A 15,699-nucleotide genomic window follows, 5' to 3' on the forward strand; every position below is an offset into this window, starting at 1 on the left:
CTTGTTTAATGGCAGAACTCTTTATTTTTGGTGGAACCATCCCGTAAACGGATATGGCACGAAACACTTCGGGGAATGTTGATTTAGGATCATCACTGTTAATATGGCAGGAGCAGCCGAAAGTATGCAAGCAGCTGTTGGTTTATTTTTTAAAAAAGCTTTAGGTTGACCTTCACCATTTGAAAACTGGATGTTTACCTCTGTGGTGCCTGCTCCTTTGTGGCAGTGCCCACAAATTCAAATGCCCAAAGGATAGGGCTACAGAGCACCCAGTTAAAACTCAATTTCATATTTTAAAAAATGAACTTTTTTTAGTATTATGTAGTACAGGTGTCTCACGGGGCATTCATGTATTAGAAAATTATTGTTTGTTGAAATTTAAATTTAACTTTGTCGGTTGTATTTTTATCTGCTGACTCTGGAAACTCTATTAAGGAGCCTAGTGGCACTGTAGGGCAAGTATTGAGCTGCTAACCCCAAGTTTGGAGGTTCAAACCCACCATCCATCCCTTAGAAGAAAGATGAGACTATATGTTCTAATAAAGATTTGCAGTCTTGGAAACTCACATGGAGTCATCAAGAGGCAGGACTTCCTTGATGGTAGTGGGTTCTGGCCAAAGGCCTCCCCCCTAGTAGAGTATGATAAGAGGAGTGAAAGAGAGACATTGGAGACCTTCTAAAAAGGCAACATATAACCCCCTCCCAGGGGGATGAACAACAGAAAAATGGGTGAAGGGAGACAGCGGTCAGTGTAAGACATGAAAAATATACTAATTTATAAATTACCAAGGGTTCATGAGGGAGGGAGGGTGAAAGAGGGGTGGGAATGAGCTGATAACAAGGGCTCAGGTAGAAAGAAAATGTTTTGAAAATAATGATAGCAACATATGTACAAATGTGCTTGATACAATGGATGTAAGTATGGATTGTGATAAGAGTTGTAAGAGTCCCCAATAAAGTGATTAAAAAAAAGGCACTGCTAATCAAATGTCATCATGTGGTGATGTGATATTTTAAAAAGAGGAAACGAAATCAAGGTGAGATAAAAAACAACCATCATCAACAACAACAACAAAAAGCAAAAACAAACCCATAAACCAAAACCCGACGCGATGGCAGATATCTAATCCCAGAGACCTTATAGGACAGGCCAGAACTGCCCCTTTGAGTCTCTGACTCTATAACGGTTCTCGTGAATGGAAAAGCCCGTCTTTTTTCCTAAGGAGCAGCTGGTGGTTTCAAACTGCCAACCTTGCAGGTTGCAGCCCAATGTGTAACCAGTATGCCACCAAGGCTCCTCTACAGCAATAATAGCAACTACAAAAGAAAATGTGGAAGAAAAATTGTGGAAGACAGACAAAGCACAACTCAGGCTCAACAAAAAGTCCATGACTGCCAGATCCTGGATGCATATAGCTAAAACCACAACCCAAACCAACCAGCTTCACTATCTGCCTGTCACATTACCAAATCCACTGGGGCTGTGAGTATCCTCAAATAAATGTAACATAAATGACAATCTCTTTCAAACAGTGAACGGCCTAAGCTATGTGTTGTGTAGAACTGGGCAAGGATTAGCGATATTTCTGTGGTCGTTCGTGTTCCAGGTATGATCAGGAGTGGTTGAGATGGGTGGGGAGCCGGCTGGTTCATGATTTCCTTCTTACAGTTTACTTATCTTCTAAATAATTTAGAAAATGTCCTCTTGCTTCCTTCAACAGATTAAAGTTACAGATTACTTAGAGGTAATCACAGTTCTCAAAGAACCCACAATATAGACAGAATCGAGTATATCAGTAAGTTATCATAATACCACATGGTCAACCCCAAACAGATAGGTATATGGGGATTTACTATTGGTTGAGAAGATGCCTGGTAAGAGTGCTTACGTTTGTTTTTACTTGTAAGTGTATTTTTGAAAAATATGAAAGGTCAGTTACCTTCGGTGACATGACTTTTGGTGGTTTCCTCCATCTTCGGGAAAGACTGAAAGGAAAACAGGATTTCTCAGTGATGATGACTGTGTCACATACGAAATTCACGTTGCTCAGAAGCATTGCATAAGCTCATGGAAGCCACAACCAAATAAACTGGTTCTTCAATGTTAGTATAAGAATATATTTGATTTCTCTCAAGTAATTTTTTTCACTTATGGAATAATTTAAAAAATGGAAATCATTTTAAGTTGTGGAAATTTCTCTTCCTTATCTCATCCTTACTATTCCATTCATCCATTCATTGAACATTTCAATGAATTCCAATTTCTCCAAAGACAAGACAAGCTGTTTTATGTAAGTGCTTCATGAATTAGTTATACCCAAAGGGAGAACCTTAAAGGCATTTGGCAAATTAAATATATAAGGACTTCGATTTCCACAGAAATGAGAACTTATAAGGAATGAAGATGCTCCTTTTCAGAGAAGCGGAAGAAATGGCTATTACTTATACCATGCCTTGTGACATCGGCTAGTGACGCCGGAGTCAGAACACCGCCCCGGGAGCCCTTTCTTGCTCACCATCACCAACTTGAGGAGATCCGCAGCGTTGCCTCGCTCCTCCTCGGTTCTGCAGTCTTTCACCGTCATTTCCTGTAGCTCGTCTTCTTTTTTGAGAATGTGGTTGATATAATCCTGGATGAGCAGAATAATATTAATCAGAGCAACAACCAACAGAAACAAGCTAGAGAGATGTACTAACACAAAGAGGATAAATACGTATAAGCTCACAATGCTCAATCAGTTGATCAAGCAATCTACAAAGTATTTGCCCGAATGTTCTCTGTCAGTAAGACAGAAGACTGGAAGAGTCCAAAGACAGCATCGAGAACCATAAGATGTTCGAATTACGTGGGACCTCAGATTGCTTCTACTTCTGTGCTTCTGTTTCTTTATCAATAAAATGGACTGAGTTGAGTTTGATGATATCTAAAGTCCTGTCCAGGTCAAAGAGAGTCTCAGAAACCCACCGGGGCAGTTCTACTTTGTCCTATAGGGTCACCGTGAGTCAGCATCAAATCCATGACAGTAAGGTTTCCTGGTCTAATATTTATGACACTATCTATAAATACAAGCTGCTCAGTCCATTCTTTTGCTTCCAGGACACATACATTTCACTTTTCTACCAAAATTTTTTTAAAGTAACAGTTCCCTCCTAAATACCAAGTGCTGGGTATATAAATAAATGTAAACAAAACACATATGGTCCCTGTTCAGAGGGGGCTAACAAACGAGGAAGTCAACTGTTACACATTTGCAAATACCTAATCCAATCCCCCAACTTTCTCTCCCTTTAGCAGCTTTCTTATATGGGCAATGATCAGATCAGCATGTGGTTTTATCTCTTTCATTGGTCAACGGGTCAGTTTTCCATATAGTGAGCAAGAAAAAGGAGTCTATCTGACAATCATTTATATAAGTTACTTAACTTCTCAATACCTTTTGGGTCTCTTAAGGTTGCACACAACTTATTTGAAGCATTAAACAATATCTCAGCCCTCTAAATACCCCTCAACCTCTTCAAACTCTGGGAGACTGACATACATGTATCTCATTGGACTAGTTCTGGTTACATAATTTCAGATTCTTCAGGAAGCCGAGAGGAATAATTGCCCTGTTGTCGTTTCTTTGGGATCAGGTTATCTGGATTCCATTACCTTTAGGGAAACTTGCAGTCTCAGCTTCAATTCGTTTTTTATGACCTCATGCTGGATGAACTGGCGGACCTGCAGCACTTTGGGACCCTTGAATATAGGGGCTGGGGCACACACGAGCTTTTTGCAGCCAATGCAAAGGCCTTTCCAAATCTGCGTGCCAAATGGAGGACCTGGAGTTTTTTTCTGTTAACAAAACAAACAGGCGCCCACCCCCAAAACAAAATTCAGATTACTTGAGCATTAGATTTTTTTTTCTTACTGAGTACATATCGCATAGATACGACATAAGGGACCCTTTGTGAGAGAAAACAATAATGGAAAAAATATGATCCTTACCCTTAAAAAGTTCTACAAAATATACGGAAAGATTGATAACTATACTGAGTGAGTTTGCCCTTCATATGTGTTTCCAAGAATCTGGATGTTTTTAAATTCGGCTGCATGCCTTTCCCATGGCTTACATTTAGAGAAGAGCTATTCAAGGTCACGGTGATGTAATGCAGCTTAGCTTATGCCAAATCCAGGCAACTACTCCCCAATACCCCTAGGTAGCGTAAGAATTGATTTTGAATTAAGCAATCTGGAATTTCTTGGCTTCCTGTTCATTCTGACCTAGATATATTCTTTAAGAAAGAAACTCTCCTATATTTGGGCCACCTTTGAGGTAGGTCACTCTGGCTTACACATCCCTTCAGAGTATTCTCTGAAACTTCTATCCTAGAGCAAATTTTAGGTTATCCTTATAATTGATTCAAGGAGCTGTGTGCAGTGATGCCCTATGTTATGAAGCTTACCCAACGTGCTTCATTTCAAATAGCTACTCCATGTCCAAGGTTTGATCAGTAACATCCAGTTAGACTGGGTCATCCCTACTGGGCATACAAGGTAATAGCGTAAAAGATTTGGAGGAAGAAAATAAACTTCCTTCATTAATCTCACACGCGACATATGAACTTTATCATAATGTTATGCTTTGAACTTGGATATTACCTTAGTGAACCATTTTGTATGGCCTCTTTATCTCTTAGATGAGGTTATAGAAGGCCAGTGTGATGTGCTTCAAATCAGATAGTAATGGATAATTGCTTCCATCTCACCAAGTTTATTATGGTCACCAAATTAAAACAGGAGTGAGACGTTATCTAAGTGTTCGTTGTCTGTGCCCTTACTCTGAGGAAGCTATGAAGTGTTTTAGGTACAAAAGAGATGCCAATCTCAAGTGTAATTTAAGGAGAACATTTATTAAGTCCTAAAAGGGACAAAGACAATACAAAGGCACAGACGTATCATATGGATGAGGGGCCATAGCACTAGGTCAAAATGGCATCCAACGATTCTAGTTAAGTAGGCATGGACCAAAGGGAGCTATCAGAAGTTCATGATTGGAGCTGATCAATAGATCACAGTTACAGGGGGCACCACAGAAGCAGGAGCAGGGCCATGATTGGGACACATACATTATGTTAGATAGAAGGGCTAACAAGCTTGGTCCAAGGCTACTTGACCATGGCAGTCAGGTCAAGACTGATAGGCATGATTCTTGACTCTGAGACCCCATGTACTGTCTCGAGTATGGACAGCCCCTAAGAGAAAGTGCCTCTCCCTGGGCTGTCTGGAGAATGAGGGAGGTATTTATTTTCCAAATTCAGTGTGCCTGAGGGACTAATGATCAGAAGCAATTCAAGGAAGGCTCAATCTACGAGGGCCCTCTGCATCTTGGGCTGTCACTGCCATCCATAGCCTTCTTCAACCTGGGGTGCTCAGGATTTAAGCTCTAATACAACAGCAAACATCATCAGACATCAAACACATTTTCCTCCTCATCGAACACTAGCACTTCTTTCTGATTACATTATTAATGTCTTCATTGACTGAAAAATGTTACCTGACAATACTGGGGATATTAGGTAAATTGCTTGACAAATGAAATGGCAATCCTTGCAAGATGCAGGCCCTCACTATTCTTCTCCAAGATCGCTTCCTTTAGCCTTTTAAACACTTAAGAGTGGGCTCCTCCAGTCTGACAAAATTATAATGTTTACTTTTGAACATAAAAGTTAACAATCACTGCAATACCTCACATTATTCTTATGTGTACAATCAGTGATTTCATTGTCAGGTATATGTGTATTTCTCTAGAATTCGACCACCATATCTATAAATATTAAAATCTTCAAATGCAGACCTTCTTAAACCCATTAAAAGGAGCCCTGGTGATGCTGTGGGACACTCAAGCCATTCAGAGGGAGAACAATGAAGCTGTTTGTTCCCATAAAGGTTTTCCGAGATGCTATGAGTCAGAATCCACGTGACGGAGGTGGGTTGGGTTTAAGTCCATTACAATTTCTCATAAGGAGGAAAATGTCTGAAAGCATCACATGAGACCAGAATCTCTGGCCCATCCATGGCAGAATATGCAAGCAAAATACCTTTTAAGCGGAAAAGTTCATACCTCAACAGAGGGAAAGTTCTCCCATGATCGTGATTGGAGATTAGGAGGCACAATCGTATCCAGTTCTTTCTTCATGAGCCAAGGTGATGCTTCATGAAAGGGACGCAGGACAGTGATGCTCAGGGCCCCTATTACAAGAGAGTTCTCAGAAAGTCTTTTTTTAATTAAAATATTTTATTGCGGGCTCTTACAACTCTCATAACAATTCATACGTCAATTGTATTAAGTGTATTTGTGCACATGCTGCCATCATTCTTTTCTAGACATTTATTTTCTATTGAACCCTTGGGGTCAGCTCCTATCCCCGCCACCCCACCCCACGAAAATCATTTTCACATCAAGATTACTCTGAGAAATGGTTCATTTCACTCTGCAAACACGTTTTGAAACTCCTTCTACATAAGCATATAAATGAGACCTGGAGATAACACTCGAGAACCTTACAATCGAAAGAGAAGGAGATTACAGTCACAACATCGCCTAGAGGCTGCATCTAGATACCCTACTCCGAGATCACTGAGGAGTAGGGGCTGACACCGAAACGGACTGTCTTATGGATGCGGGCCTCGTGCCTGTGTCACTATCCACCGTGTCCCTAACACCCCGTCAGTATTTGACACACCGTGAGGTGTCAAGTGTACATTAGTTAAATGACTGACTGACAAAGCAATTTGATGTGAATTCTAGTTCTACCACAGTTCCACACGGGCCCTGCGTAATCAGCCAGAGCCACATTCACAGAAAAAGAGCCAGGCGTATTACCTGGCACATATGCACGGAAATGCTAGAAGATGTAAGCTCTCCAGAGATGCAGGCATATTCGTAAATGCACTCAAAATTATCCAATTACACAGAGAAAAAGTAAAAAACAAGCAGACACATAAGCCTAGATGCGGCATTTTTGTACCCAGATTGAGATGCAGTCTTCTATCTCTATTTAAAAGCCTACATCATTATAGACACTAAGGTTTTTTACTTCAGGAACCATGCTTCCCAAACCTCCAGCTACACTGATTTTTGAACTCGATTAAAACAGCATAAGATGCCTCAATAACTATAATTTATAGAACACCATCTATTTTTAGTTGACATTGTAATTTACACATCGCACACACTTTCCCATTTCAATAAATGCCATCACGGTGAGACTTGTCAGTGAATTTACAAGAGAAACCCCAGTTGTTTCCCTACTGAGATGCAATGGACACATGAACAGGCATCTAGGTATGCCTGAACAGACACAAGACTGCTCAGAGGTAGGAGAGGTGTTCATACACACAAACAGTTTAAATAAGATTATGTTCAGATTCAGTTTGATATGAACATAAATTCAAGCAACTACACAAATAGGTCAACATGGCCTGATAAGTGGAATGTGCAGGAGAAAAGTGAGGATGGTGGTGGTGGTGGGCAGGCGGAGGTGTAGAGAGAATGAAGGAGGGTGAGAGTTGGTGAAGGGACCCAGGGAATTCCAGGATGGAGGGCTTCTCTACCTGGCTGTTCCTGTACCGGCTCTTGGAGAACCACAGTCATGGGCTCTCCATATGCCAGGGAGAGATATTCCTCTATGTCAGTGTCTCGGAGGAGTTCTACTCCAGACCCATCCGCATAGATCACAAAAAATCTATTTGAGGAAATAAAAATTGGATCACGTGAAGTGTTCTGCTAAAATTCATATTCCCGCCCCCTGCCCCAACTTGAAAGCTAAAAACAACAAACAAGTTCATTATTATCCTTTACCTGGGGATGTGTTCGCCATAGATCTGCAGATGATTCTTCTGGAGGTGCAGAGATGATAAACTGTCATAGCCCTCAGTGTTTGAATTCTTATCCTCCTCAACCGTGTGCTCGGGTAAAATAGTTGAGGTACTACCATCAGCCATGACCTAACAGGCAGAGCAGAAAAGCAGTCAAAGGAAAGAAAGACAGAAAATGTCATGAAGCTTAGCTATTTCCATGTCCAATTCGAGGAAGGAGAGGATCTTTGGTTATACTCAGAAAATCAGGCTTGTTTATTTGCAAGGCGTTTCTCACCAAGCATAAAATCCATTGAGTCAATTCTGACTCCGACAACCCTGTGGAGCAGAAGAGAACCGCTCCCTACAGTTTCCAAGCTGTACATCTTTACGAGAGAGGATATACCTTCACCTTTCTCCCAAGAAGCTGGTCCCTTCAAACTGTTGATCAACTGTCAGTATGGTTGGTTAGACAATATCGATGTAGTTGGTTACACAATATCACCGAGTATAGATTTCATTAATAAAAGTTCAAATGTAGTAGCGCATCTCTATCTACAATCCACCCCTTGAATATGTAAACCAACAGACAAAATCAATACTTTCAGAAAAGAGTACTTGTTGGAATTGGCTATTCAGTTGATGCTGGGTTGGGTTGCCTTCAAATTGGCCTTCAACTCCTGGTGATCCCACGCACAATGGGATTGAACCAGTGTGATCCCTAAGGGGTTCATCGGCTGACATTTCAAAGCAGGTTGCCAGACCTTTGTCCTTATCTGAATTCGCCCGGAAGCTCTGCTGACACTTGTTCCCCATCACAGCCACGCTGTGCTGTGACCCAGCACCCAGTAGTTGCTGCATGTGTGGTGCAGTGGCAGGAAACAGAGACTGGGTCTCTTGCATGGAAAGCAAATATTCCACTCACTGCTCTTCCTCAGTGATGATTGCTGTCAATTGGCCTGGAATCAATTACACCTCATTGTGACTCCACGTGTGCAGAGTGCAACGCTTCGATAGGGTGTTAAGGTAGGGACCTTTTGGAAGCAGATCACTAGAGCTGATTTCAGGGGTGTCTATGGGTGGGTTTGAACGACTAACCTTAAGGCTAGTAATCGAGTGTGTACCCAATTGAATCACATCTCACAATATTGCAAAGATAATCCCATGGATGAGAGCTGGCTTCTGTGATTCCAAGGGCAGAATTAAGATATATGGGTTGAAGGCACAGGGAAACAGACTTACCAGCCCTGGTCAGCAGAGCTACCCAGATACACCACGCATCTCCTCAGAGGGGTGTGGCGCAGGCTAAGGGCCACGGAGAGATGTCCAAGGGAAGGAACAAAGCATGGGGGAGAGCCTGGATAACGCAACTCAGAAATTTCACCACAGATGTCTTGAGACTTTACGCTTCAAGTGTATTGTAACTGGAACTTTGTTGGAAGGCTGACAATTCATTATAGAAAAAGTCTCATTTAGTTAGCAGAGAAAAAACGATGTGCATCAGGGTTTGTCTGCACACCAGGGCAAAGAAGGGGACTCTGGATTTGCGGTCTGGCTCCAAAGCTAAAAAAATAATTTCCCTACCTGTTAGCTGAGAGATGAAATTCTACCGTTACATAAGATACGCAACTAAAAGAAGAGGAACCGAAAGACAGTGTGGGCCAAAGTGTTCCTATTCAGAACTAGGTGGTACATATTTCAGGGTCTGCAGACCATACAGTGTGTTACAACAACGCCACTCTGCCATCATCGTGCAGCATCAGCCTACAACAGTGTGCGAGCTACGGACTGTGGCTGTGCTCCAGGAAAATTTTATGACGCCGAAAGTTGAATTTCCCATAATGTTTATGTCACGCAAAATCTTCTTTGGAATTTCTCCCCAGCCATTTAAAAAATATAACAGACCGTTAAAGACACATGGCCTGCAGAGTTGTGATCTGTCAATGCTTGACCTAGGTGTGGCCCTGCGTGGTTCAAATGTTTGATGCTAACAGAAAGTTCGGAGGTTCAAGTCCACCCAGGGATGCCCCAGAAAAAAGATTTGTAATTCACTGCTGGGAAACTAAGCCCTGAAAACCCGACGGGGCACAGTTCTATTCGGACTCCACTCCTGGAGTGGCCGTGAGGTGAAAACAACTCACAAGTAACTGCTTGCTTGTCTAGAGGTAACGCCTAGCTACGGGACAGAAGGGCAGACGAACAGAACATAACATCAAAGCACAGGAGATCTGAATGCCTCTTCAGGCTTTCCACCTCTACGATCCAACCTAACAGCTGACTGATTTATATTCCTCACCATGGACTGCCTGGTCATCCTCACCATGGACTCTGCCTGGTCATCCTCTCCATGGACTCTGCCTGGTCATCCTCACCATGGACTCTGCCTGGTCATCCTCACCATGGACTGCCTGGTCATCCTCACCATGGACTCTGCCTGGTCATCCTCACCATGGACTCTGCCTGGTCATCCTCACCATGGACTCTGCCTGGTCATCCTCACCATGGACTGCCTGGTCACACAACCCTGTCTGCTTCCCATGCATCTGCTCCCACCTAGGCTGGGTACAGGACCTTTCTTACACCATTCCTTTTTGTAGGCATCGTTTTTAGCTGTCTGCTAAACGTTCTTCCTTTCTGTTCGGATGATTTAGTTGGCTTTAACAGTCTGCCATCCAAACTGGGGGGCTTTATACTTGAGAACCCAAGGAAAGAAAGAGACAGTGTGCCCAAATGCCAAGGCAATGGCAGTGAAAAAGCCTGGGGAAGCTTTATAGGGTGGAGTACCTCAAAGGCAAAGCCACGGGCTCATATTAAAAAATGCACTTTACCTGGAAAATGTTTCCCTCAGGATCCATGACCTCACAGACAATCTCTGACGTGTGCTTCATGATGTACTTGCTAGCTCTCAGCTGGTCACGCTTTTGGAAAGGATAGTATAGTTCACTGCTTGATTCATGGCAATACATAGCTGAACAATCTCTATCAATATAAAGACAGCCTGCGCTTGAAGGTAACACCTGGAAGGACAACAGGAAAAAAAGAGAATTAAAAATAATTGAATAGAGAGAAGTACTAGAAGGCAAAGGACATTTATATAGGTATAAATTCAGGCACGTACATATGTAAATATGTTTATATATAATGATAGGAATATAGGTCTATGTGCATATATTTATATGTTAAGTATTAAGGTAGCAGACAGACATTGGGTCTCTACTCTAGTACTCCCTCAATGCAAGAACAATTCATTATAATTACCTGGTATTTTGTGATGCTCACCTTCCTGACATGATTGCTGAAGACAAAATGGGTGCATAAGCAAATGTAGTGAAGGAAGCTGATGGTGCCTGGATATCAAAAGATATAGATCTAGCTCTTAAAGGCTTGAAGATAAACAAGTGGTACTCTATCTGGAAAGCAACAAAGCCCACATGGAAGAAGCACACCATCCTGTGTGACCATGAGTTGTCAACCGGATCAGGCATTGGACATCAGAAGACCCAGAACAAGCAATCATATTGTTGTGAGCGATGGGGACCAGAGTGAAGACCTAAAGCCCATCTGTAGACAATTGGGCTTCCCCTCACATATGGGTCACAAGGAAGGAATGAGCCAGCCAGGGTGCAGTATAGCACCGACAAAATATACAACATTCCTCTAGTTTTTTAGTGCTTCCTCCCTGCCACTATCATGACCCCAGTTCTACCTTACAAATCTGGCTAGACCAGAGCAGGTATCCTGGTACAGATAAGAACTCCTGACATGTGGAATCCAGGACAGATAAACCCCTCAGGAACAGTAATGCAGTAGTGATACCATGAGAGTAAGGGGAAGATGGGGGAAGAATGGGAGAATTGATCTCAATGATCGACTTATAACCACCACCACTCCACGGGGTGACGAACAACAGAAATATGGGTGAAGGGAGACAGTGGATGGTATGATATATGAAAATAATAATTTATAATTCATAAGGGTGAGAGGGGGGAAGGGAGGAAAAATTGAGGAGATGATACCAAGGGTTCAAGTGGAAAGAAAAAGTTTTAAAAAGGATGATGGCCACATATGTACAAATGTGGTTCACACAGTGGATGTAGGGATTGTTTTAAGAGCTGTAAGAGCCCCCAATAAAATGATTTATTAAAATTTTAAAAATTCTTAGTCAATTTGGAGGACTTGGAAAATCATTTTTGGAAAAAGGTTTTCAACAGGTGCTAGCCACAAATTTAGTGCTTCCAAGAAGAATGCACCACCAAAGAAAGGTTTAAGATTTGCAACGAACTTCCTGAGACAGAGACAAAGTGAGTGCGGAAGCTATAGCTTCTCTTGTGCTCTCACATTTCATCTACTTGCTTTATTATCTCTTTGGTACAATTTTCCTGCACGATTTTATTTCAGATTATTTCATATATATTAACCAAGGTACAGACTCTTGATATTTGCTTTCATTATTTAACATGGGCAATTACAACTCTAAGTTTCCTCTGAGCACTGCCTCGGTTACACTCCATCAGTATGTGTGTTTTCATTTTCATTCACCGCTCACTATATTTTCCAAATTCTCTTTTGCCTTCTAACCCATTTAATTTCTATGTGTTTGCAAATTCCCCAGATTTATTTCTGTTACTGACTTTTCATTTCAGTTCATTGCGATGACAGAACATAGTTAGTATGATTGCAATCCTTTAAGATTTATTGAGAATTAATTTGGGACCTAGTATATGTGCATGCTGGGAAATGATCCATGCGTGCTGAAGAATGACTATTGGTGACCGGAGAGTTCCATAGATGTCTGCTTGGTCCAGTTGACTGTTGTGTTGTTCAAGTCTACTATTTCCTTTCTGATCTTCGGAATAACTCATATCACTCTTATTGACAGTGAAATATTGATGGCTCTCACTATGATTCCTAGATGGCCTACTGCTCATTTCGTTTCTGTCAGAGGCTTCATATAATAATAACAGTAATAAAGAACAACAGGAGTAGTCTATTTTAATAGATAATAGGATAAAAGATCAGGTCATGGAAGATAAAAGAGAAATGTATAACAGATACAAAATTGAGTGATAAAAAGGAGCAACAGTGATTTACATTACAGGGCTTTCCACTGCCCCTGGAGGTGGGCTTTCTAAGCAGAGTGGGTTCTTGCAGTTGATGCCCCTCTATTTTCTCTTGCACCTACCTGGTATGTGCCTTGTGGCTTCGCAATGATGGATGTTCCGTCCCCGAAGGTGGCACAGCAGCTACTGTCCTCGCAGTTGGTGATGACAGTTGCGTAGTGTGAGTTCTCTATCCGCATGCACTTCACCTGCCGGGTGACTGTCTGAGGATCCTCGGCTACAAGCAAACACAGGGTGAGCGGATCGGGTGCGTGGCATGTGACTGAAAGCAGGTTTCAGCTGGCTGAATCTGCAGCTGTCTTCTGACTGCTTCTGATGCTAGGGAAGCAACCCAGTGGTGAATAGGTACCGAGTGCTGAGAACACTACAGGGTTCTAGCAGGGTCCACTCTCCTCATCGTCTTAGGGGAATCCTTTCTACTTAATGTCCTGCTTTATTCTCATGACTTCATCTCAAAAAACTGGAAGCATTCACAAAAGCATGATAGGCAATTTCACCACGTGCATATCCATCAACCAAAAATTATACTTGTAGCTATTTTGCCAGAGTTCCTTCAAAATTTAAAATATTTATATAGGAAAAGTTTTACTGGAGACTTGAAATGAACGTTTATCCTTATTCTTGAGTATATGCTCCTCCCTTTTAGTCCATTTTCACCTTTTATAAACTATACATCTTAAGAATGTATGCAGGGGTGGGGGTCAAAAAGCTGTGGGAAATTTCATTATCTTCTACATCCATTTTTGGGGTGAACTTTTTGAAGGCTCCTTGTCTTCTAAGTATCATTTAAATCCACATAATGATGTATTCGTGCATCATGCATCACATGACTTTCCCCCTCAGCCGTGTTTTGAGACCTTTAGCCACGTTAGAAGAAGCTCCGCTGTATGAGGGATAAGCAAATGTGTGCTAACGAAAGGGCCAGAATTCGATTCCACTAGCTGCTCTGCTGGTATCGGGGTTACACGTTGGCTGCTGTCCACCAGGTCCACAGGGGCAAACCACTCGCGGCTCCGTGGGGGAAAGACCGGGCTTTCGACTCCATGAAGAGTTCCAATCTTGGAAACCCGGAGAAGCAGCTCCCACCTGTCCTCCAGGGTGACAGTGAGTGGGCAGTCTTGCTGGCAGTGAGAGAGAGTGAGAGCTGCCTGCCGGGAGAAAGACGTCTCCGCCGGCTTCTGTCAAGATGGCAGACTTGAACGCCGGGCAGGGACCCTCTGTTCTGTCTCACGGGGTGGGTATGAGTTGGGATCATCTCAAAAACAACACATTCTGTTTTCGTGGTTTAGGTTGTTTGTATATATGCGTGTGCGTGAGTGTGCGTGTGTGTGTGTGTGTGCTTCATTCCTTTCAACTGATGTGTAGTAGTCGCGTGTAAGAATTAGCTACGTTTTTGTTTTTCTACCATTGATAAACATTTAAATGTTTCACCAATGTCTCAATTTTATATCCCATACTTCAAGGTTTTCTTGGGAAATTGAAGTATTTTACACAAATAAAACACATGCTACACTTTTATTTTGCCTCCTGTGCTCCCCCATGGGGTATTTCATATTAGCATAGCGCACTTATGAAAATACCTGGAGGCAGGTGTGTGGGGAGCCTATGCCTGGGGAAAAAGGTATAGCATGTACACTGTGCCCAGAAAACACAGATTGTGAGAGTATCTTTATATATATATTCAGAAGTATGTGTACATATATTCATTGTTGTATTAATTTTGCAATGAAGCATTTAATGCATTAAACAAACTAGCATTAAATGAAAAAGAGACATGGGAATAATTTTCCCCTAAAAGAGCGTAGGTGCTAGGTTAGCAAAGGGGGTAGGACTTGGCTTCTGTGAGCAGCTGTAGCTTTGTTTTCACTCACTCACTCCACCTTTCTGATGATGAAAGGCCTGCTGGGGCTCAAAGGAAACCAAACTTAGGCACATTAGATGCCCGATGGTTCAAACGAAAGGTGCCTGAGCTGGTGACTTGCACAATTAGGGCGCAATGCTTAGCTTTTCACCATCACCAATTAGGACCAATTTGGGGAAAATGAGGATGATGCTGTGACTCTCAGGCATCAGTCAGAGCTCTTCCCGTTCCCATCTCAACTAAGGCTAAAGACCACAATCAAAGATTCTCTTACGGCCTGCTTTGCACTCCCTAAAGCGCCATTTGATTGGCTGACTTCATTAGAGTTATTTTCCTTATATGTATGTGCCGCAATAGCGATGAGTCTACCTATCTTAGTTTAAAGAGTTACCAGATATGGGCCAGCAGCCTTCAACCTACCTGTTTCTTGATCGTCGGGAAGAATATGATCTTCATAAACTTGATAAAAGGTTGTGATTCGGGTGCCATCAGCATGATCCACTATCCGGGTACCATCTTTCTTCTCAACAATGACCACTTTGTCTTCTCGAGTTGTCATGACCTGAAAGCGTGAAGGTGAACATCACCATTTGGTCAGGTGGGCAGTCCCAAGTCTGCTTATTTCGGTGCTCCAGTGAAGACAAGGATGGTGCCACAACAATTCTACCTCTGTATTTGTCCCATATTGATCCATTGTTATCGTATCGCATAAATATGATCTAATCTTTGAAGGAAGCTGGGAAGCAAGAAATGATGTCTACATTTTAGAGACGAGGAAACATTTTATAGATAAGGCTTAAAGATGTGCAGAAACTTGCTCAAGGCCTCTCAGGGAGTAAAATTCCAGGCTGGTAGTTAACGGTAGCTGGACTGCAAAG

The 15,699-nt window shown here is 42.2% G+C and overlaps 1 protein-coding gene across 1 annotated transcript in view; it reads right to left on the bottom strand.

The window, feature by feature from the left end:
* Window positions 1-15,699, bottom strand: part of SPAG17 (sperm associated antigen 17) — a 243,816-nt gene that overhangs the window by 30,762 nt on the left and 197,355 nt on the right. The window contains exons 30-38 of the mRNA XM_075540501.1: window positions 15,242-15,383; window positions 13,023-13,177; window positions 10,669-10,857; window positions 7,845-7,990; window positions 7,598-7,728; window positions 6,105-6,232; window positions 3,653-3,835; window positions 2,517-2,630; window positions 1,941-1,986 (exon numbers count right to left, since the gene is read on the bottom strand). Of these exons, the coding sequence (XP_075396616.1) occupies window positions 1,941-1,986; window positions 2,517-2,630; window positions 3,653-3,835; window positions 6,105-6,232; window positions 7,598-7,728; window positions 7,845-7,990; window positions 10,669-10,857; window positions 13,023-13,177; window positions 15,242-15,383 (1,234 nt within the window). The remainder of the gene's footprint in view (window positions 1-1,940; window positions 1,987-2,516; window positions 2,631-3,652; window positions 3,836-6,104; window positions 6,233-7,597; window positions 7,729-7,844; window positions 7,991-10,668; window positions 10,858-13,022; window positions 13,178-15,241; window positions 15,384-15,699) is intronic.

The sequence above is a fragment of the Tenrec ecaudatus genome, chromosome 1 (genome assembly GCF_050624435.1).
Source record: "Tenrec ecaudatus isolate mTenEca1 chromosome 1, mTenEca1.hap1, whole genome shotgun sequence".
Taxonomy (NCBI): Eukaryota; Metazoa; Chordata; class Mammalia; order Afrosoricida; family Tenrecidae; genus Tenrec; species Tenrec ecaudatus.